Below are 24,459 nucleotides of genomic sequence, written 5' to 3' on the forward strand. Positions count from 1 at the left end.
TTCTAGATAGCAGTAATAAACTTAAAATAAAAATAAGAGAGGTAAAAGTAAACAAGAAAAGAAAATGACGAACTACAAGAAAATACAAAGAGATAAAAAATGATTAGTAAAAAAAACGAAATATAGAAAGAAATAACAATGTGGGAAAAGAAGAATTATAAAAACCTTTTATGTTTAAGAAATACATCTATGTAGGTTATTTTTAAAAATATTAGGGTTTTCGGAAATAAATAAAGTGTTGGAAAGACTCTTACAAACTTTAACCTTATTTTAAGAGTCTGAGAGAGTGACCTCTAAGATACATAAGTGTAGTCATTGAACATAAAGAGGTTAGACATAGACAGAATAACAGAATATGAATGTGACAGAATATGTCTCACTCAAATCTAGTATTTCTGTACTAAAAATTGACTATTGGAATCAAAAGTCCAATGGTTTTTCGATTGATTGTGATTTTTTATTGCTTTAAAATACTTTAATTAATTATCTTATCAATTTTAAAAGTCAGAAATATATTTTTTCTTATATTTTAATTGTAATATTCTTTAAAAACTAGTAATTATACCATTGAATTTTTTGTGGGAATGAATTGGTACGCAATGTGGAATTAAAATTTATTAAATGTTAAAACTGTACATATGTGCTTTGATTCAATATGGAAATAGGAATAAGACTGATTTAATAAGTCCACACAAACAAATCGTGAACTTTTCAAGGATTTGTTATTCGAAAAGTATCGAAATTTGGGATAGAACTGCAACCACTGTTTGAATTGAGGTTTTTCACATTAGCTTTATAAAACAAAATTCAAGGCCACGTTTTTTTCCTTATTTTGCTTCAAATAAATATTATTAACCGTAAAATGAATTATAGATTATTTAGTGAGCACAGAATTTGATCATTAATTTACATTGTTTTTTAAAACCAGTCCTGAAATGTAATTACATATATTTAATTGATCAATTCATTCAAGTGTAAATAAAAGATTAATGAGACTTCTGCTGTGATTGAATTTATCATTCATTTATCATATTTGTAAGAAAGCCACATTTGACTGACTTATATTTCAGAAGGATTTCATATAAAATTGACGCCACTAAATTATTTCAATCCATTAAGTCTTCATTCACCCCCTTTATCTACGTCTTAATAACACCTTACTTCACCTCCAGATAACAGCGGAAACCATTACATATTATAGCATCCTTCTTTAGAAAGATATAACGAGTATATGAACAAAAGCAAACACTCACAAAACAAACAATCAGCAAAAACGAAATGAACAGGTTATTTTTAAAAGAAAGACACCAGAAAGGTCACAGCACAGATTTAGAAATAACATAAGACGGGTCAAATCAATCATTATTGATATTTTTTTGTACAATCCCTATACAGTAAATATATTTATATACATACATACATACTACATCTTAATTCATAACACACAACTTCGAGTTTATTCAATCAGAACATCATTCATATATCAAACACAACATATTATATGAGTAACATAGGGAATAATTCATTTAAAAAAAAGCAACATTCAAATTGTGCGTTTATGATGGCATATTCACGAGAAGGCTCGTACTTTAAGCGTATGCACTTTGCACGTGTGATCCTTTGTTAATTCGCACGTGCGACCGCCAAAGGGTAAACACACGGTCCTACGCAAATTTAGACCAAAAACACATAAACAAACCCTTTGACCATTATATCCCGACGTTTTCACGAAACTCAAAGGGTTTTTGCATCCTTAATTAAAACCAACAAAACGTATAGGTTATTTTAGTCACACATTGCATATTTAACTTTCGATCCACCCAGTACTTACATAGATTTCAGGTTTTTTTTTACAAATAAATATCACCATTGTGTTTGAATACAGCACATCCTTATGTTACATTCACATTTACGCATGAATGTTACCACATACAAAAGTTACGCTCTTTTTTCTCGGTTAAGTATTTGAAATCCATTATGTTGGCGACGTGAGAAAAATCGTGTAGCAAACAAAGAGCTGTGAGCACGTCGCAAAAAATACTTTTTCTTTGAAATTCGTGAAATGAAATTCGAAAATTTACCTTTTTTATGTGTGTGAGTATACGTATATTATATACGAATCGTCGGAGTATCGATCGTTGTATGAGTATAATTTTTTTTTTGTTATTTGCCCCAAAAGAGGTCGCATATGGGGAAATTTTCTCGGTTCATTTCTTTTGACAAATAGACTCCTATCGAAGTCACTGCGATGGAATGAGGGGAGCAAAATGGGGAAGGGTGAGTCCGGCGGAAGAAGGGCTACCTTTTAAGAAAATCTTTTGATTTTCAGGGATCATTTTGCGAGAGTACCGCGAATTTTCGCCCCCGTACGCCGATTTCATACACCCTGAATCTTTTTTTTTTCTTCAAAAAGTGAGACTTCACCGAACCGTGGCAAAACAATTTTCGGGACGAAAAAATCCGATTGTCCGAGAAAGGACTTTTCTAAGACATTAAATTTGTTACGTAATCAAATGAAAAATAACCCTCGCATGAAAAATCTCACTCTCCTATGAATAACATATCACAGAATTCATACATTCTAATTTTATCTACATAGAATGCCATATACGAACAAAATATAGGTACATCATTATTAAATCACTTTGGCAGCTAATTTTACCTTGATGAAACGTATTTACGCATTTATGAATGTGATACTCAAAAATATTTCTCCTTGTTGAAAATAGCTCTTTAATTATATTAAATACTTAATTTGAACTTATAATTCATATGTAAGTTCAAAGTATATAATTAAATTTCAAAAAGCATGGTCAAATTTCATTTGTAATTTAACAGTTTTAATTACTTTTCTCTTAAATAAAAATAATAATTTTAACTTAAGTGAGGTATTTTTAATCTAGAAAAAATATGAAATTTTAAAGAGGATAACATTTTAAAAAGGTGAACATAATTCCTTTTATCTTTTATTCCATAGTTTTTAACATACGCAATGTTATGCATACATACATAAATATTTAAAACTTATGTATAATTGAGTTGTATTCAAATCCACCTAGAAAGTAACAAGACAAAACGAATGATGCCAAGTAATCGTATATAAATATTAAACGTAGAAAAAAATATAAAATACGTACGCTTTTCAAGCTAAATATGTATCTGGGAGCAAAATAAAGTATCACACCTTAACTGCAACCTAAAATAATAATACAATACTTGTATATCATACGAAATTTTAATATACATGTATTTAAAATTTAAATACTGGTGTAAAATGTAATTTGAAACTCACAAATTATACACAATCTCCATAGCAACAGTTTGATCATCAATGTACGAAGCACAGAATTTAACAATAATTTAATTAAAATAATTGACGCCTTTTCAAAAATTATTTTAATTTGAAAATTCATAAGGTAATTCATATTAAGAAACAAATGGATATATTTCCACTTGTGAATGAAAATGTCAACGAATTTCGATGAGAAAAACATTACAAACAAAAAAAAAACTTTAATAAATCGAATCGTACAAGATCTATTATGACGATTTATCTGAACAAAAATGTGCAGATGCTGAGTATGAGAACTGGATTCATAAATGGCATAAGAAATATTACATAGAACTAGATTTAATGTAAAAAAAAAATCTCTTAATTTATACACGATCTTTTCTAACGTAGTGATTTTGATTTTTAAAGATAAATTTAACTCAATTCTTATAATTATGATCGGCGTACGATTCCGTAACTCGTATACTCAATTTAAATAAATAAATTAATTAAATTGAAACATTCAAATTCAAATTTGAATTCATTTCTTAGTCCACAACCTACAAATAACAAGGTTTTGATGTGTTGGTATGCATATTTCTCCCATTCCTTACATATACATATTTGAAGACAAAGTTATTAATTAGACATGCACAAGTTTATACAATTTATTCATTTATTTAAAAAACAGATACAAACAGCATGTTAATACTCAATGCTAGATTCATATGTACTATGTACATATACATATAACATTGAGACCAAAAAAGGTTCTAAAGTTTCTTATTTCAACAATGAAAAAAATAAAATGAAAACAAAAAAGAAAAGCATTGAATATTGGTAGATATGGAAAAAACATATGTGCCTATACATATTAGTAAGAAAGATTATGAAACAATTGAAATTTAAAGCAAGAAGAGAAACAACAGAAATAATTAATATGAGGGGAAATATTGTTAAAATAAGAGCAAGATCTATATAAAGAGGAATTAAATATATATGGGGAATAATAATGGGTAGAAAAGGGATTAATGTGAAATAATAAAGAGATGGAGATATCTGATTAAACATTGGAATACGATCTTACTGAATAAATAGCAATCAATTATACATAAACATAAACATAAATCATAAATTTTCCTCCTAGATTGTGAGAAAACAAAACGATCATTGTGAAGAAATCTGGAATTGCAGTAGGGATGATTTTTTTTTATTTATTCGTTCTAAATTTTTAAAATACTAGTTATTTTACCCGGCTTCGCTCAGTATTTGTAATATAAACAGCTTAACCATGGCGAATCCAATAGTAAATATTATTTTTTTTTATTAAATTTATTTGAATCGAAAAAAATATATATTGAATCGAAACCATATCGAATCGTCGTCATTAGAAACTTTGATTTGTTTTCGATGTTACCAACCAACATTGCATACATAGTTACAAAGTTTCTTTCGAAATTATATTTTAGATACGCAATAGAAAGGACTCCAAACAGTATTAGCAAATTCCAGATGACTTCTTACAAATGAATTGAAAAGCAGGGCAATAGCATTATATGTATATACATATAAATAGGTATGCACATATAGTATATATTATAGGTATATACTTGATTCAGTTCTCCTCCCGAGAGCAATATGGATATTAAAATGTATCCAATGAAAATATCTGCACACCAGACTTAGTCTAGACCAGTTGCTCTTAACAATTTTTACATTCATACATAGTTTAAAGACCTTAGAAATATTCGATATCAACGCCTCTTTCTTTAAAAATGTAAAAAAAAAACGTCAAATAATTTTACAAACGTCAAATAATTTTAATCAAATTCATAAAGTTAAATCTTTCAACGAATTCGCATATAAGAAACATTAAAATCTTTCTATCGAAGTTCATGCACTAGCATTGAAATATTTTCATAAATAATTTAAAAGCTTTGATACTACCCACAATATTCATAGAAACTGTTTCATTCTCAATGATATACTATCTGAATAATCAACTTGCAGAACACTTCAATAGTTTTGTCTGGATGAGTGTGCAAAATTTTCCGATACGTGTGAATTACATCGCGAATGTGCCTACAATGAAACGGCTTTACATTGATCGTGTAACAGAGCCGTTCACTTTGCGACTAAAAGCTCATAATAGGACCATTAAAGCTTGATATTTAAAGCTTATGAAATCCAATAATGACGCACCGCCATCAAAGTGTACTAAAGCTCAATATCGCGCGTTCAAATTGAACCCAACGACCCAGAGCTAAATTGCAAAGGGAGCACGCCCCTCCAATCCTCGAAAAATTAAGAAGAAATGGAAGAGACGCTTTTCTTTCTCGTCTTTGTGTGTGTGTGTGTGTGTGTACCCTGTTCATAGAGCTTTAATAGGTGAGGGCAAACATGAGGACCGACCCAGGTCGAAGGTACTTTATATTGGCTGTGCTCTGGGACCCTCATCCAGCTCATGTCAACCACATTAGCATAGTAATTCGTTTGGGAGAGCTGTTGACCAAACTGTGAGGGTCCCTCCAGATCGCGACCTACTGCCACCCCTAATTTGTTGCGAGATGATTTATGGTTTCTTTGTCGAGAGCCGAAAGCCTCCCATAAAACATGGCACTTTTAATTTTTCCACGACGTGTTTACACAGCGAGATGGGGAATTTTAAAATTTTAAACGGACGTCCGAAAACGAGCCGCATCACGTACATTTTTCGGGTTAAGTTAGAAATTTTGCCCTCGAATAAAAAAGGTTTTAGCGGAGAAGAGAAACAAGCTAAGTAAGCGGAAGGGACTAATTGGCAATGATCTGACCGCGTGTTTAGAAGGATAAATAGTTACACGAGGTCGAAAAAAAACCGACCTGGTTACAAATTGGTGTAACCTAAAAACATTTTTCTGCACTGATTTTCAACAACCTGCAGTGCAGAATGTAATGAATAAATTCTTTTTTTAAATCCGCACTCTAAAAACATAAACCAAAAATTATATCTGTCTCTCCTAACATATATCTTTAATGCGTTTAATATTTATTTATGGTTGTGGCTATTTGCAGGTACTATATCTGCGAATCATTGGCTATTTGCAGGTACTATATTTGCAACAGGTGCAAAGCCTTCATTTAAGTGCTTAATTTAAGACTATTTCTAATATCCAACCATTTCAATTCATCTAACATACTTCCGTTTTTGGCAAATTAATCACTAAAAATGAATTGTTCGTTACATTTATCAGTTCGAAATACATATAGAGCACAATTAGATTTGCTTGGGTGGGTAAAAGTTAGTGGAAGGTAGTTTTTAATATAAGATTTATGCATCTTATGTACCATTATATACCGGCCGTTATATGTACATATGAATCTATGTACATATTATATATATATATATATATATATATATATATATATATATATATATATATATATATATATATATATATATATATATATATATATATATATATCATATTATACATACATAGATAAATATTCTTATATGTACATACATATGGTTCAAATATGCACGTGTGGTTGAAAATGAAATTATTTATTGTGGAGATTTCGAAGTACTTAAAAATTGGTATAATAATATAAATAATATTTTTGGCAAGATAATATTTTTAAATACCTACTTTGTCTGGGAATAAATGGTACCCTTAAAAATTTAAGTAACTAGAAATCATCCTCGTAAAAATATTGATTTCATTTTAGTTTTGTTTTTGCTATTATTTCAATATAAAAATTTATTGAGAGTGTAGTTTTAGAAGTTTAAACCTTTCAAAAGAGGGCTTTGTTCAAAATGTATAGTAATATATTATCATTAAAAGGGATTTCAAATTTAACTATCAAAACTGTGATTTATTTACACTGGAGTGCGTTCGATTACAATAATTATTACATACAATATTATACTAATATTTACATTCCGTTCGGACTCGGTGAAAGTTTAATTTGAATAATGACGAATATTAAATAAAGCGTAGATATACATACATATGTATGTATGTATGTTTTCTGGGGCAAACATTTTGAGAAAGGGTAAAATTTATGTTTTGCTTCAACGAAAGGGATAAAGTTAATAAGCCCTAACTGTACTTGTAGAAGTTCGTTTAATTACGACATTACACCACACCTACACATGACAAATTTATCCAAATTGAAAATCTGTCGTGGAATATTTATTTTCAACCCCCAGGAAAATACATATAAAAAAGTTAACCCCATCAATAGTTTCCAAACGATCGTTATTCAATACTTGTAGTAAAGTATCGCCTAGCAGTTTTGGAGAATGTATTTATTATACGTGAAAGTCGCCAAAAAAAAAAACCAGAAAATTCAGCAAAAGCTGTCACAAACAAACTTGTCCTGAGGGGTTGAAAACTTTCGCTTGTACTTTTAAAAACTTCAAATTTCGCAATGGACAAGTTTCAACTTTTACACTCTTATATATATAATATGTTATAATAAGGTGCCGTTTTTTTATCAGAATAAATGTTTTAATATATTATTGTATATAAATTATCTTGATAGAATGAGTACACTGTCCAAAATTGATTTTCTTGGAATGAATTCTAGCCCACATACATATATAGTATTTTGTATCGTTATCATACATCTTATCGAGCCCTTGTAAATAAATACACACATCAATCGGGTCCATTTGACTGTCTAACAACGTGTGCTATTCAATGTCACCTTGTTGACCCTTAGATTTCACCTCTTCCATTTGCACCTTTTATGAATTCGTATACGTCTAAATGTGTAACCTTTTTTTTATTTTTTGCAACTTTGTAACGACTCCTTTCATATTATATATCTGTCGGTGATATAACGCGCATTGGTCGAAAAACCTTTGTTTTGATACACAATCGTATTAAATTTCAATACAATTCGATATGAAAACAATTATACGTTAAAAAACTCACATTCAATTCAGCAAACGTTTTGCTTGGTACAAAAGTGGTTTAAAAAATGAAATTTGAATAAGATGTTAAAAAGAAAATTAAAAATTATTCATTTTTAGAGACAAATAGTATACTTTTTTATTATCAATACAGTTCCTGGATTCATATTGTATCAGAACACATTGTTAAACAGCAGCTTATATTAGTTGTTAACGTGTAATGCTTTCAACTGAGTGATCTGGGTCAATCGTTTTCTATCAGAGTTTGCCAATTTATCTGTTTCCATTGAAACGGTTCCTACAAATTGGGAACTTTGTCCTATTTCTCACGAAATTCGAGCTGTCAGCATTTCGAATTTGCTAATTTATAAAATGCTGTAAAAATGTTTGTGAAAAATTTATCCATATATTGCTGTCTGATGCTGTGAAAATTGGTCTATAAATTGTTTATCGATGTTGATAATTGGCCAGGAAGGCGCATTGGGGTTTACATGTTAGGCCTTCCTGGTATATACATATAAAGAGAAATAAAAATAAAAACAACATTTTTTTATATTTCACACAAGTAATCAATCGTTTTTCACATCTACGCATCAAAATGTTAACTAGCAAAAATCCATAGATATTGTAAAAAAATAATAGTAAAAGAACAATGTATTGACAGTTAACTAACTTGTGTGAAATATGAAAAATTATTTGTTTTATATTCAGTCGAGTGATTAATTGTAATTTTTATTACTAGCCTCATCTTACTTCGCTTTCGACTTTTACATCTGATTTCGTCTGATGAAATTTGGGTTCTTATCCGATAGTTTTCAAACATTGCCATTTTGCTCGGTTTGGTCATCAATATATGTGGAAATCTAGTCCACCATTACCATGGTAAAAATAATCGCAATAGACATGTTTGAAAATACTCTATTATCTTTCTCGGTGACGTCTATTGTCCACATTCCGGATTTATCCACATTATTCCGATAGTTTTTTATTTTTTCGCCACCCTCTCGCTATGTCAGATTTTGATTGTTAAATTGCCTGTAACTTTTTCTTTTTTCACCCCATATTTTATTAAAACGATGTACAAAATATTTGGTATTATGGACTTGTAAACGCCATTGCGGTTCAAGGAAATTGAATTTTATTAATTGTATATATAATTTAACAACTGTTTTTGTTGTATATTGTGTACAAATTGGTATAAAATTTGATTTGTGTGTTCCAGTGAGCCGGCCCTGGACAAAGATGGTCTGAAACGCGTCCGTCCGCAGAGAAAAGGAGAAATGCAAATGAGTCAGTGTGGGGCTTTTGTCAGAAGTCTTGCGGTCGGCGTTTTAATCCTCATTATACAAGTACCATTCTGCTCTTTGATAGGTGAGTCAATGTTTGTTTTGTTCTTTTCCCTTTGTCGTTTGCCGTCTCTCCACAAAAATTGTTAAATTGTAAACGAGACTCGTGAATAGAACACTTGTTTGACGCAAAGCTCAGATTATCCTCGTGCGGTGTCATAAACAACGACGTTTCCTTTGAAAGTGTTTTCCAGTGGAAAAAATTATTTTTTTGTGTTTTTTTCTTTGTGTTCAATATTGCTCATATCACATTTTGTCATTGACGTGTATTATTTATTTTACGGGGAGGTTGTATTTTGTTGTATTCGCGCGCAATCAATTCTAGCAAGCGTAACAGTGCTCATTAGCTAATTACATATGGGATACGGCGGGTTGCGTTGTGTGAACGTTCACTTGAAAACGACGTCGTTCGACGTTAAGTGAGGCGGAAAGGAGCTACTTGTGCTGATGAATCCTTGCAATATTTTCGCGGAGGCTAAGCCTGGAAAATTCGGCGTATGCTCCCTCGGTGTAATCTTCAAAGCGTGAAATTCTCACCCGCAGCGTAACATGCGAATAACTAACGAACGCGAGTGTACTTTTTCGGTTAAATTCTCCGTAAAAGAAAGGGTTTTCGCGCGATAATGTAAAAATCGTTTTTTTGACACCGATATTTACATGAGATTTTCCGGATTTCCCGCGAGAGAGTGAGGAGCGCTTACGCGCTCTATCGCTCCTTAAGAGGTAATAACTCGGAAAATTCGAAGAGTTTGTATAATGAGAAAAACGTGCCGCAAATAATAAACGTGAATCTGTAAACTCGATAAACACACACACGTGGTTTGACAGTGCTATATTTTTGAATTTCACAAGTTAACAGTGTTATAAATTGCGCACAATTTGTAAGTGAGATAATCGTTGCTTTAAAATCTTCACACGTTTCCGACCAAACTTAACGATCTTCTTCGATGTGAAACATATTAAAATTTATAAATTTATAAAAGCAATTTCGGCCGTATTTTCTACTTAAAAATTTTTTTGGCGTTAACTTTATTTAATCTTTTGTGAGATTTTACGTAAAATTCTCGGAAGTTACTTTTTATACAAAAATATACAACATTATTCTTTTGATATTTTGTAAGTATTCTGAAAAAAATAATACGTCTGAGGAATTAAATATTATTTTGCACATTGAAAGAGCATTAAAATTCTAAGGAACTTGTTGATATTCAGAATATAAATTCATATTTCCTGGAAGGTAAATAAGAATTGATATGATTCGAATTTATCTTTTTACAAGGTTTTTATTAGCTTCACTTACAGATATTTACTTATTTTATTTTTTATTTAATTTACACCAAGAAGCCCTAACAGGTAAACCCAATGCGCCTTCCTAGCCAAAGAAAATTATATAAACATATATGAACACCATCCATATGTATATACACAAATACACATACATACATACATAAATATAAAAATACACATATACACATATACATACATACACACCTACACATATATATATATATATATATATATATATATATATATATATATATATATATATATATATATATATATATATATATATATATATATATATATATATATATATATACCATACATACATCCATATACATACAAACATTATACATGCATATACACATAAACACATAAATAAAGTTAAACTACTCATATATATATATATATATATATATATATATATATATATATATATATATATATATATATATATATATATATCAATAAAAAATAACATACATATATAAATAAAGATAAAACCAACATACATACACATTATGCTAAATAATAAAATTACAAAATGAAAACAACATGTGTATGTAGCTAGAAGTCATTTAAAATATGCTGCCTGACAGAACTGTATGATGTAGTAAAAACATCAAGGCTCCCAGAAAGCAGGTTAAATAATCGAATGGCTCTTGAAAGGGGTGAGTCATCAAGCACATTACTTCTGGCCCGAATAGGCAGAAATAGAGTTCTGGAGCGAGATTCTCTCAGTTTCTCAGGTACCCTAAGTTTAAGATTACACAGAACTTCGGAAAGATGACATTCACCCCTTTGAATTTTAAGAAAAAGCTTACCAAGATGGTTGTTTCTACGTGAAGCTAAGGATATGTTTAACCATAAGTATCTCCCTTCCCTAGCTTTCATTTACGTTCGGGTGATTTCCCATACGTGTTTGACTTTCCACCCCCCCCCCCCACTCATTTTGTCAGATTTTTAAGAGTTTAAGCACCAATAATTTGATCTTTTTCACACTATATCTTATACATTTTGCATTGTAGGCTCTCATTAACTCTCATATACATTTTTACTTCACGAGAAGGTTATATAATGAATTTTAAAATGTTTATATTATAATATTGATAGTTCGATATGCGTGCTATGGCCAACACGCTATCGGTTACAATTTGACGTCTTTCTGCTCAAACCAATCGATCTTTGTTTTCAACTGTCTGATTTTGAATTTTTGGCTTGAGTTTGGACTGAGAGCGTCTGTCTATTCGGAACTGTGATATTTTACGAACTTCATATTATTCTTTTTTTATCAATGTTTTTTATTCATTATTTCTGTTGGTAATATTATTGTTTTACATAAAGAAGTTCCATATAAATTTTACACTTTGTATGAGTATACAATGACTACTACATATAAGTAATACAACTTTAATTTCCGTATATGATATAAAGAAACACAAAAGAGAAAATATCCACAAAGCAATTTAGTAAAAATATTCATCACAATTCATTGCAAAAAATCTTAAAATAAAAAAAAAATGTAGGATAAAAAATAATGTCTAGTGGAAAAGAATATTTTTTTCTTGACCCATTTTAAGGAAAGCTTTATAAATATACACGCTGAGTAGGAAGAAGAAGTCTTTTGTTAAATTATATTATTTTTCAGTAGTCAAACCACCACCACCGAGGGACTATATAGCATCGAGAAGCTCTCCTAAAATACAAATCCACGTCCCCGAAAAGTACTTGGTCAGGGACTTGGCACTAACGAGTGTCCCCTCTGGTCATTCCACTTCAGAGCAGAGAGTAGAAGATGACCAGACGACCACAACCGTAGAAGAGATACTACCCTTCTTCGAAGAACCTTACAACATGACAAACGTGACGACACAATTGGGACAAAATGTCTACTTGCACTGTAGAGTCAACGATTTGCGGGATAAAACGGTAAATGTACAATATATATGTATTCGTATATAAATATAATATGTCTGAACTATATATGGACACATAGTATGTACATGTAGTGCATGTTGAATTTGAGAAATCCATTTAAAGTAATCCGTTTAATTAAAATACGAGTTGTTTCTCATCACAAAGCGAAACGTACACAAATCCATTTCATTCTGGAAATTAATTCAAAAATTAAATTAAATTCTTCGTTGTTAATTATTGAAATGAATTTTTCTTTTTTAAGTAAAACCTTTTAAACGAGTTGTTTTTGTATTTTTATATTATATATGGTAGCCCGACAACTCAGCGCCAAATTTTTGGCGCAGACAACTCGTTGCAAGGACAACTCGGCGCACGACAACTTAACGCACGACAGCTCATCGTACGGCCTATTCAGCGGAGGAAAATGGGAGAATTTTTGGTTTTCAATTTTTCCCCCGAAAATAATGTATTCAAATCCTACGTCTTCAGAGTTTCTAAACTGGGGTCCGCAAAAAATATTTCTTAAAAATAGTTTCGCAAACCCGTCATCATGGGTTCTGCTATTCATATCAAACACGTATGCGTGTATGTATGTACATATGTATATATTCACGTATTTAAAAACGCTGCTTACGAATACATTTTTGCGGCCTTAGTTTAGAAACCCTGTTTGCGCAATATTTCGTGGACCTCAGTGAGAAAATCATAAAGGCATTAAGAATATTAAATAAATTTATTTGCATTTAATGAAATTATTATGTAGATATGGCCAACAACTTCAATAGAGTAATTATTTTCAAAAACGCAATTAAAACGCTGAATTGTCCGTACGCTGAATAGTCAATGTGCTAATTTGCGTAGCTGTTTAGCATTGGCGCATGATTTTGATGAAGTTACTCTTGCTATGTAGTTACTACCCTCTCTTTAACCCAAGAAAATCATTTAAATGGGTGTCTAAACTAAATAAGTTTATATTTGATTTTTACATGCTTTTTATTATTATTAAATTATGTTCACAATACATCTTATATCTATTTTAATAGCTACTGATCTACTGATCATTTTCTAGTTTAAAATTTTAATTTAATTTTGTTAGGAATCATAGTATTATATTATTATTATGTTGATGTACAGCACAATAGGAAAAAGAGTTGAAAAAACTATTTATAATTCTTATATATGCTCATAATACATCTAATACATAATATTAATTAAAGACTCTAAAGTCGATGATCTAGAGCAGATTGTCTTTAGGTAATCTGTGTATATAAGTTTATATAAATTTGACTATATATCAATATATTTTTTAAATTTAGCATGCTATTTATTGATATTTTACAAATAATGTATTTATTTACTATTTATGTTGTATGTAGGTGTCTTGGGTGAAAAGAAAGGGCGAGAGTCTGCATTTGATAACGGCCGGCCATATGACTTACAGCAACGAAGCAAGGTGAGTTTATCACAGATATGTTCATTTATCAAATTATTATGAATTCATACGCTCGCTTTGACATGATCAATCAAGCGTTCCGAAGTTTGTTTTGTAAGCCAATGCGGTTAGTTCGCTCGGTAAACAATGTTAGCCCTAACCATAAATCGTGATATGATTTAATTGCATCAGACGTTTCCAATCTATTGGGACTTGAGAGAGTAATTACAACTTCAAGAATTTGTAACACACCCGACGAGCCGAGTCAATTCAATTATGATATGTATACATACATATGAGCAGTTATATTTGAAATAGGCGTAACTCCACTTTTCTTCATTTTCATTAAATATAAAATTTTGATTTTTGATTTTTAAATGCTTTTTATTATTACTAAATTATGTTCACAATACATCTTATATCTATTTTAATAGCTACTGATCTACTGATCATTTTCTATTTTACAATTTTAAATTAATTTTGTTAGTAATCATAGTATTATATTATTCTAATGTTAATGTACAGCATAATAGGGAAAAGAGCTCAAAAACCCATTCACAATTCTTATAAATGCTCATAATACATCTAATACATAATATTAATTAAAGACTCTCTAAAGTCGATGACCTAAAGCAGATTGTGTTTAGGTAATCTGTGTTTATACCTGAAGGGTATAGACATTTTGTTGTAATCACCGAGACTCTTCACAAGTGTGTTATTAGTGATTCTGTCATAGAATCTACTGGTTAGTTTGTTAGTAATGTCTGTAACTAACGGAATATTATTTATGGCATGCAGTTTTTTCAAGTTAGTATATATGGGTGTATTATACAATATTTTAGGGATTTATTTTGTATTATTTGGAGCTGGTGAGGTTAGTATTCGATTCGTTATGCCATACAGGTGAAACATGGGTTAATAATGGAAATATGAGCGCGAGATGTAATTTTATTTTATTTTAAGTTGATAAATATCTATGGTAATTAAGTATTGGGTATATTAAGGATATACCACGCATCGCCTTGCATTTCGATGCGTCAATGTGAAGTGCCCATCTTATTATTGTATCGAACGTTACTCCTAAATATTTTATTACTGACTGCCATTTCAGAATTTCTCCAGAGGGGATTTTCAGATCTGAACTTGACTTTATTTAAACAATACTGGTATCCTGTAATATATTTTATTCTACTTTTTTGAGATAATGGCTTATATGTACATATGTACGTACATATATGCACATGCATATATCGAACGTTACAAACTTAAAATGAAGTATGATGAGCCAATAAAACTATCGCTATTTGAAAATTATTTTGCTATTGTATTCTGAATTTAATATTAAATAAATTTACAAGTCATATTTATTTTTCGAAAGTATTTTAGACGGTATTAACGATCTCGCGAAGATGAGTTGTAATTATTCCAAATGATTCTTACTTTTATGAAAAATTTTGTTTTTCCAATGATTACGAGTCACTTTATGAATATTTAACTTTCCTTTTTTATACAAAATAAATAAAAAAAATATAAAATGTCTCAAATCTAAAAGGTTGTGATTTTATTTAGATTTTCTTTATTGCTATAAATAAACAAATTATATAATTTTTATTTGAGCTTTCATTATAGCATTTAAAAGGTAATCAAACCAACTTTGAGGCGCTTTTTATTTTATAACATTAAATTTATTATTAAATAAGAAAATTTAGAAAACATTATTTTTAATACTATCATTGTTAAATATATGTAATAGGATTTTAAAATTCATTTAAAAAAGTTTTATGGGTATACATAGTATGTACCTACATACATATTTTCGTATACATTTGTACATATGTATCTATGTAGATATGAAATTTTATACGAATATTCATTTTCATTCTAGTATTATAATTTCACGCTCTGTACTTGCAAATATTTGATTTATCTTTTATTCAGATCATTTCTAAAATTTATACAGGTTGTCAAAAAAGTGTTCATTTCTCGAATAAAAATTTATCGAGCTTTCGGCGAAATTGAAGCGTTGTAATTTTAATCACAAGCTGTAGTCTTTTCCGGTGAATCCGCTTTTTTCCCCGCTTCCGGAAAGTGAATTTTCCCAGCAGAGAAATTTACGGTCGAATTGACATTTTGTTGTTGGAAAAGCTGCCAAACGTCCATTTTTACGAGGTTCATACACACACACACACGCATTTGCCTTTAGCTAAAATTTCCATAAATAATCTGATACAACGGGGTTTTTTTTTTGCCACTGGGTGGCTCATAAAAAACGACGCATCATCGTTGCGCAATACGAACCCCGGCAATCACAATTACGACCGTCAACCGAGAAAACTTCTGCAAATATCATAAATCTATATGACCATATATTATATTTTATTTATTAGATTTATTTTCATATTTTTTAATAGAAATAACACAAAAAAAAATTAATGTACTTGATATATGTATATTTTGATATTGACGTGATATCAAGTTTCATAGCTTTTGTCAATGCTTTTGATAATGGATGTCAACATCATTATATTGATCGCTAATGTGAAGCCTTTCAAGGTTTATTTCGGGATGAATCTTTGCCTAGAAGCTTTTTATATTCGAGATGAAATTGAATCGAATCATGTAACACGATACTAAGCATCAACGAAAGCTTTGAGATCTATTTTGTCTATCTCCAATGTGGAGGAAAATAACGCAACAATCGAGTGTTTTTGTTTATTTATTTATATTTATTTATATATAATTTTAGCTATTAGCTAATATAAAAAAATAAATCTTAATAACTTAACTCTAAAATTTTATATTTAACTTATATGTACTGTCTCTCACAGAGGTCTCTCCTCGCAGCTCGCAAGAATGCATCCATGGTCTTAAAATACTTGATGCACTCAGGGAGGGCATTATACATGAGCACACCCCTGTTAAAAACACCCCCAGCTGTCTTCTTTTTTCTTACTCTACTTACAACTAATTTGTCCTTATTTCTAGTATAAAAACTATGTATATCTCTATTCCTTATTGTATAATCATTAAAGTACTTATGGAGGTAATAACTTATGATCTAACTTATAAACAAAATACAACGTACTAAGATTTAAACTAGTTCTAATACTCATCCATTCCAATTCATCTAACATACTTCCAATACGTTTTAATCTACCCATATTCAAAATACCTCTCATAGCTTTATTTTGTAATTTTTGTATTTTCCCTAAATCTTGGCCATTAAACAAGTTAAACATAGTGGATTCGAAGCTTTGCACAATTGCGCTCGAAGTTTTGCAACAGATTTTGGGAGATTTGGTGTCATTCGGTTGTTTAATATTTAAATATATTATTTTTAGCGATTACCATCGTATGCTACGTATATTGAGCTTTCGTTTATCGCGCAATAGTAACGAGTCCACTCGTAAAATTGTCGTCGGTATATTTATTTGCTATGTTTGATATTGCCAACCAATAATTGTTGCGATAAAACGTTCCCGCCGCTCAAATAGACACTAAAGCTCGGTTTTATCCTTTACGACTAATAACATTCGAAGCAAATAAATCTGAACGTATTTTTATTCGAAATAATTAAGATCGAAAGTTTTACGACGGTAAAGTTTTACACAGTTTTAAATTAGATTGAGTTTCATAATGTACATATTGTGAGGCCGACAACTTTCAATTAAATTTTAAATTAAGTTTAATTTCAGTCTGAATGTTTTTCCCGATTCTATTGCAGAAATTCCTATTTTGTATACTTTTAATTTTAATTTCAAATCTCAACGTATACATTTTACTCCTTATTTTTAAATTATAGCATGAAAATCAATTTATAATTTTTTTTTTTCGTTTTCTTTTGCTTTTTGCAGTATGCATATACATACATAAAAAACAATTTGTTTACATCTATTGTTATTATTATATATACATAGTAACAATAGATGTAAGAAAAATATTTTAATATATTATATATACATACATACATACATTTATAGTAAAAATACCATTATGATAATCTTGGCCAACACATGAAGATGAATATGAATATTGCATGATATGATATGGATATAAAAAATAATTTTATGTTGAATTGAAAATACAACTGTTAAAAAAATACGTAAAATATAAATATATTACAGTGGTTTTAATTTTTTTGGCAAATCAGACTTGTTTTAGTATTCTTTTGAGTAAAAGTCTCACAGTGTACTTTTTATGAATATACATATATGTATGTATAATAAGCACGAAAAATTCACATTACATATATGAGCCGTTATATTTGAAAGTGGCGAAGTTCATTTTTTTCAGTTCTGAAAACACTATTTTTGTTTGACCTAATTCACAAATTGTTATCACTTCTTTTCATTTGATATATCCAGAACCTTGGAAAAGCAAAATGTTGATTGGCTTGAAATTCGGAGATATGTATATGTGTTTTTTTAAATCGCGCGATTTTTCTATATCTTGGTGTTGCTAAGTCGATGTCTCAAAATCTGTCAATTTCCTGTTCAAATTGACAGATTCAAATGAACACAATCCCAATAAACATGTTTCAATAGAAAATACTCAATATAAAATAGTATTAACAGTGGGAAAAAATCCCAAGTGAAAATACGTACTTTTGACTTTTGGTTTGAACTGGACGACTATTTTGAGAGATTTGAAAGCTGAAAATTACTAAAAATGAAAGATAAAATACCCGACTATAGATTCCAATATTCATTTTGAACAGAAAATTTACAGATTTTGAGACATCGACCGAACAACACCAAGATATAGAAAAATCGCACGATTTAAAAAACACATATCTCCGAATCTCGAGCCAATCAACATTTTTTATTACCAGATTCGTGTTCACTGGGCATAGATCTATAAGAAAAGTCATATATGGTCTCTGAACCAAAAAAAAAGTCGTCATTGTCGAACAGTGTAATTTATACAGAAGATTGAATTGAAATATTGAATATTGATAATGCCCAGATCAAAAAATTCAATATTCAAAAATTAATCCTCCAACTTGAAATTCCCCTCCGCCCTAATATAATTATATGCCATAGGGGTTGGTTCCGTAAATTTGCCGACATACGAACTATGAATGTATGTATGTCCAAAATTACAGCCGACACGAATTACCGTATGCAAGTCGTTCGCCCGAATGTGCTCCATATATTTTGATCAGTGCACTTTAACGCCGTACGTGCCCACATTCAGAGGGTGTTTCGATAGTCTGAGAAGGCCACAGGGTGTTACGGAATTCCGAACACGTCCAAAGCCCCCGGCGTCAAATCGGCGTCATCTTTGGGCGTCGCCTGTCATATTAGGCGTCACTTGGACACCCACGAATCTAACGGAAAATCGATATCCTACCTATATGTATCCATATTTCCTCCACATCCTTTCAAACTATTCTATTATTATATGGTTTTTATTTAACTTGATGTTATTGTTGGTGGAGTAATAAATTTTTGACCCACTTACACTTTGAATCAATATTTCCGATTTCCGATGATAGTACGATTTTCTATCAAAATTTGAATCACCCACCCCCTCCTCTACCAAAAGCTATTAACTTTGAATCGTTAGCGAAAACTTTACAATAGTAGGTATATTATTGAATACATCAATTAATCATTATATACGTGTGGGAATATATCATGTTTTTACAGTAGTCGATGGTACAGCTATGCACTATATATTTTTTTAATAATTACACTGTTCGACACGAAAAATGGTTCAGAGACGAGATATGACTTTTCTTATAGATCTATGCCCAGTGAACATTAATCTGGTAATAAAAAAACGGCTGATAACTAAAAATATGTTTGATCTGTGTACATATATTAAGCTTGTATTGGTTAGAAAGTTTGTTTTGGAGGAAAAATCAACTGAAAATTGAGGTTATAGGCTAAACATTAATGGGGCGTTTGTTGTTGGTGGAAAGCTAGCTTTGTTTGTTGGTGGAAAACTTATTATAAATGATATTAACAATTAGATACAATATAGCTTCTTATTGAATACTTATCTCGCAGATAACACTCAGTGAAGAGATGTACTTCTAGCAGTGAAATGTCAGATCTATTGTAAAAGTACCGTTAGTTCAGCTAGATAGTTATAAAAGTCGAATTTACGGCCAGCATCTTCTGACATTCGCTTATATTTCGATCAACTTTTACAACAATATGAGTGACCAAAATATATAAGAAAGATAATGAGAACCTATAGAGCAAATCTTATAAAATATAGAGTGAAAAAATAAAAAGTTATAGGCGTTTAAATAATTAAAATTTGACAGTGAGATGGCAGGGCGAAAAGTAATGAAACTACCGATGTGAATGATGAATGTGACAGATAAACGTCACCCTGTAATACGATGCAGTATTTTCAAACGTGTTTAATACGATATTTTTTCACCATCGTAATGGCGGATGATACCTTAACTTATATTGATAACCAAAATGAGCAATATGGCGAAGTATGAAAACGATCGGATAAGAGATAAGAGATATAAAAAATGACGCCTTAAACGAAGACCGTGTGAAACAGTAAAAAATGTTGATTGGCTTGAAATTCGGAGTTATACATATGTGTTTTTTTAAATCGCGCGATTTTTCTATATCTTGGTGTTGCTAGGTCGATGTCTCAAAATCTGTCAATTTCCTGTTCAAATTGACAGATTCAAATCAACACTATCCCAATAAACATGTTTAGATATAGAAAAATCGCGCGATTTAAAAAACACATATCTCCGAATCTCGAGCCAATCAACATTTTTTATTACCAGATTTGTGTTCACTGGGCATAGATCTATAAAAAAGTCATATCTTGTCTCTGAACCAAAAAAAAAGTCGTCTTTTGTCGAACAGTGTTTCATTTCGAATAAATAATATATTGCTTACTTTATCAAAAAAAAAATCTTTACGTGTTGAAATGTTTCGTTCATTTGTATGTAATTTAACCACAAAAGTAACCATATTATTTATATAAACATAAATATATGGTGTCATGTACCCTTGGTATTGCTAATGAATTATTTAACAATTAACAATTTTTAACTAAAACTAGAAAACTATAATATAATATAGGTAACAAAATTACCAAAACTTTAATTAGTAACCCTGAAATAATATAATATAATTCCAAACATAGTATATTATTAAACTTACATATGTATATAATTACGTCATCTTCTACAGAGGTATCCATTAACGATCCCCAAGAAAGCACCAATGTTACTAGCGCCTCTAATGCTCTCAGGAAGGGCATTATATATTTGAACACCTCTGTAGAAAACACTTACTGCAGTTTTTGCTTCCTTAACTCTACCTATAATTAATTTATTCCTATTTCTAGTTTTATAACTTTATGATTATTGAAATATTTGGGTAATAGATTCTTATCTAGCTTATATACAAATTTTAAAGTGTTTAATTTAAGACTATTTCTAATATCCAACCATTTCAATACATCTAACATACTTTTAACATTCTTACGTTTCCTCACATTAAAAATTGCACGCATTGCTCTATTCTACACTTTCTGCAATTTATCAGTGCACAATCCATTCAATAGATTAACCACTGTAGTGCAATATACGGTATGAGTAATAAATTTCTTAACCTACAAAGTACAACAACTTTTTTTTAATAATATAATCTGCGTGCACCTTAAAACTTAATTTACAATAAAAATAAATGCCTAAATACTTAATATTATCTAGTATTAACAGACTTAGATATTTGTGACTCCAAGTCGATCGTTTCCTATCAGAATTTGCCAATTTATCTCATTTCATTGTTGAAGCGATTCCTCCATCAAGTTGGCAAAAATCAGCTTACCCACTATGTCACCACTATTTTAATATGATTTCAAAACTTAATTTTCTATAACATATTACAGATGTCTTGCTAACTTTTTCTTATAATATAGTATTGCAATGTTACTGCAGCTAATATGTAAATAAATAAAATAAAAATATTAAATAAATTTCACAGGATATTTGGGTATTGGAGGTTTATTCAATTTATTGATCTATATATGTAGTTTGATAGTTAAAAAACATCTTATCCATCACACCACTCTCCCTTCGTACATATCAGTTCCAATTCCTCAACAAGAAACTGCGCCAAATTAAGTCCCAATTCAAATCATCTCCATCGTCGAAAACAATATATAAAAACAAGCGAATATTCGAATTCTGTGGCAATTCATACGGTGTATACATTTTTCTCATTACGAGGAAAAAATCGTATTACAGAAACGGAATTGTTTTTGCGGTCATAGTGTGGGTTCGGTCGGCCAGGAAGCGTCCGCTATAAGAAGTTATAGCTACATAGAGGCTAGGCTAGAACTACCTCTATCCACCAAAACAAATTACTACTTGCTGGCAGGGGTGGTCTGAACTACTTTGAGAACAGGTCGTGCACATCTTTGAGGAGGAAGAGTTAAATGTGTGTGTGTGGCCTAATATTAAGCGCACCCTTGTAACCGACAAAACGGCCGCTCGTTATAAAAGCCATACACCAAAAACAAAATACACACCTATTTATATGTATATGTATAAACTTGGATGATACAAATGATGTGTAGTTTTATGGTATTCAATAAAATGCCAAGGTAATTGAACATATAATATTTCATACAATTCAGTATATCGTAGGTGGTGTGTGGATTGAGAATTGTATCGGAAATAATTCTTACATTTAGTAATAACTATCTACATATATACAAATGCATATAAAATTGAATGTCGGTTTGTTTGTCTGTTTGTCTCGTATAGGCTCCTAAACCACTCAAACGATTGCGATGGAACATTCAGGATTTGTTGAATGCATGTCCGGGAAGCTTAATGTGAAAAAAACGGTAAATGCGAAAGTTTGAAGCGCCATTATGTAGTCAAGGAAATGTGTTCGTTGGTAACCACGTTTCCAGTTGGTTTATGACGACACGGCTTTGAAAAGACGTTAATTGAGCTCTAGCCATCACTTGAAACGGGAACGGGAATGGGAACGCAACGGGAACGGGAACGGGAATTGCATGCCTTAGGGTGCGATCACACAGCGAGGGAGCGGTATGCTGTACGCGGGATATTTTTTTTATATAGTTTTAAACACACAAAAAAAACACGCTTATACCCCGTATGATACGCCGTATCTTTCGGGATCGTGGGGGATTGGAGCGGTCTCGTTGAAATTCTATAGAATTGTTTATACTAACTTGACGGTGATATATACCAATTCGTCGACCCTTATATATAAAATATAATATTTACATTAATATAAAATATAATAATAAATAAATAAATAATATCAAAAACTTACTTTTTCATATTAAATATTTCAAAATGCGAAACTCAAAACTAACAAAAAATGAAAGTCAAATTCTACCGACCACTATACGCACGAGCAATGTTGTATTTTTTGACCAAAATACAATGCGAAACTGAAACGAAATGTAATTGGTCATCGCGGGTTGAGTGGGGTGGTGAATTCGATAGCATGTATATTTTACGTGGGTCTAATGCTAGATTGGTTCAACTATAGGTCTGTATATACATACATATGTACTTTAAATGAATTCATCAAAATGTTCATTCTATAAAATCAGAAAATCATTCACATATTTTCGGTTCCAAAAATAATATAATAAAATAGAACTGCACATGTGTACATATGTGAAATAATATAGCGTTGGTACAGCTTTGCTTGTCAATATATGCTGACTATTTAAAATACTGGTCGTTACATATGTATATGTATGTATAATAAAATACTGATGAGAGTTTCTGCCCGGGTCAACCGGGACAGAAATTCCCGGAAATTCATGTAATTATTGATGTGTTGTTAATAATTTATCGATTAGTTATTGATGTCTCGTTTCCCCGGAATTTTTATCTCAAATTCCGGAAAAAATATCTCACTCAAGACGTTCAAGATATGTATATCTTACAATGAAAGTATTTAATGAAAGATTTATTGAAGATTCAATAATGGAAGAAACTCTTTTAGATTCTGATTAATATGAGACGATTGTGTGTTTGACGATTAATGTAGAATTTAAAGACAGATTTAAAAAATAAAGTAAATCAAAATGGCCTCGACTTCAAAAAAAATAAATTAAAATATACACGTTGACAAGAGAAAAACAGATAATTAAAAAAAATGTTTTCGTCCCTTTTAACTTAAAAACCAACTTTGACCGAAACTGAAAGAGTTCTTTTCATTCCTGGAAATATTTGTACCAAACATAGAAATAGACTTTTAAATTCTTATTTTATTATTTAAGAATTCTTAAGAAACTATTTCAAATAAATAACTTATATAATCAT

At 30.4% G+C, this 24,459-nt stretch overlaps 1 protein-coding gene across 1 annotated transcript in view; it reads left to right on the top strand.

The window, feature by feature from the left end:
* Positions 1-24,459, top strand: part of LOC143911967 (zwei Ig domain protein zig-8-like) — a 124,663-nt gene that overhangs the window by 75,384 nt on the left and 24,820 nt on the right. Inside the window, exons 2-3 of the mRNA XM_077431071.1 lie at positions 12,450-12,730; positions 14,095-14,171. Of these exons, the coding sequence (XP_077287197.1) occupies positions 12,450-12,730; positions 14,095-14,171 (358 nt within the window). The remainder of the gene's footprint in view (positions 1-12,449; positions 12,731-14,094; positions 14,172-24,459) is intronic.

Source organism: Arctopsyche grandis, chromosome 5 (assembly GCF_051622035.1).
Source record: "Arctopsyche grandis isolate Sample6627 chromosome 5, ASM5162203v2, whole genome shotgun sequence".
NCBI lineage: Eukaryota > Metazoa > Arthropoda > Insecta > Trichoptera > Hydropsychidae > Arctopsyche > Arctopsyche grandis.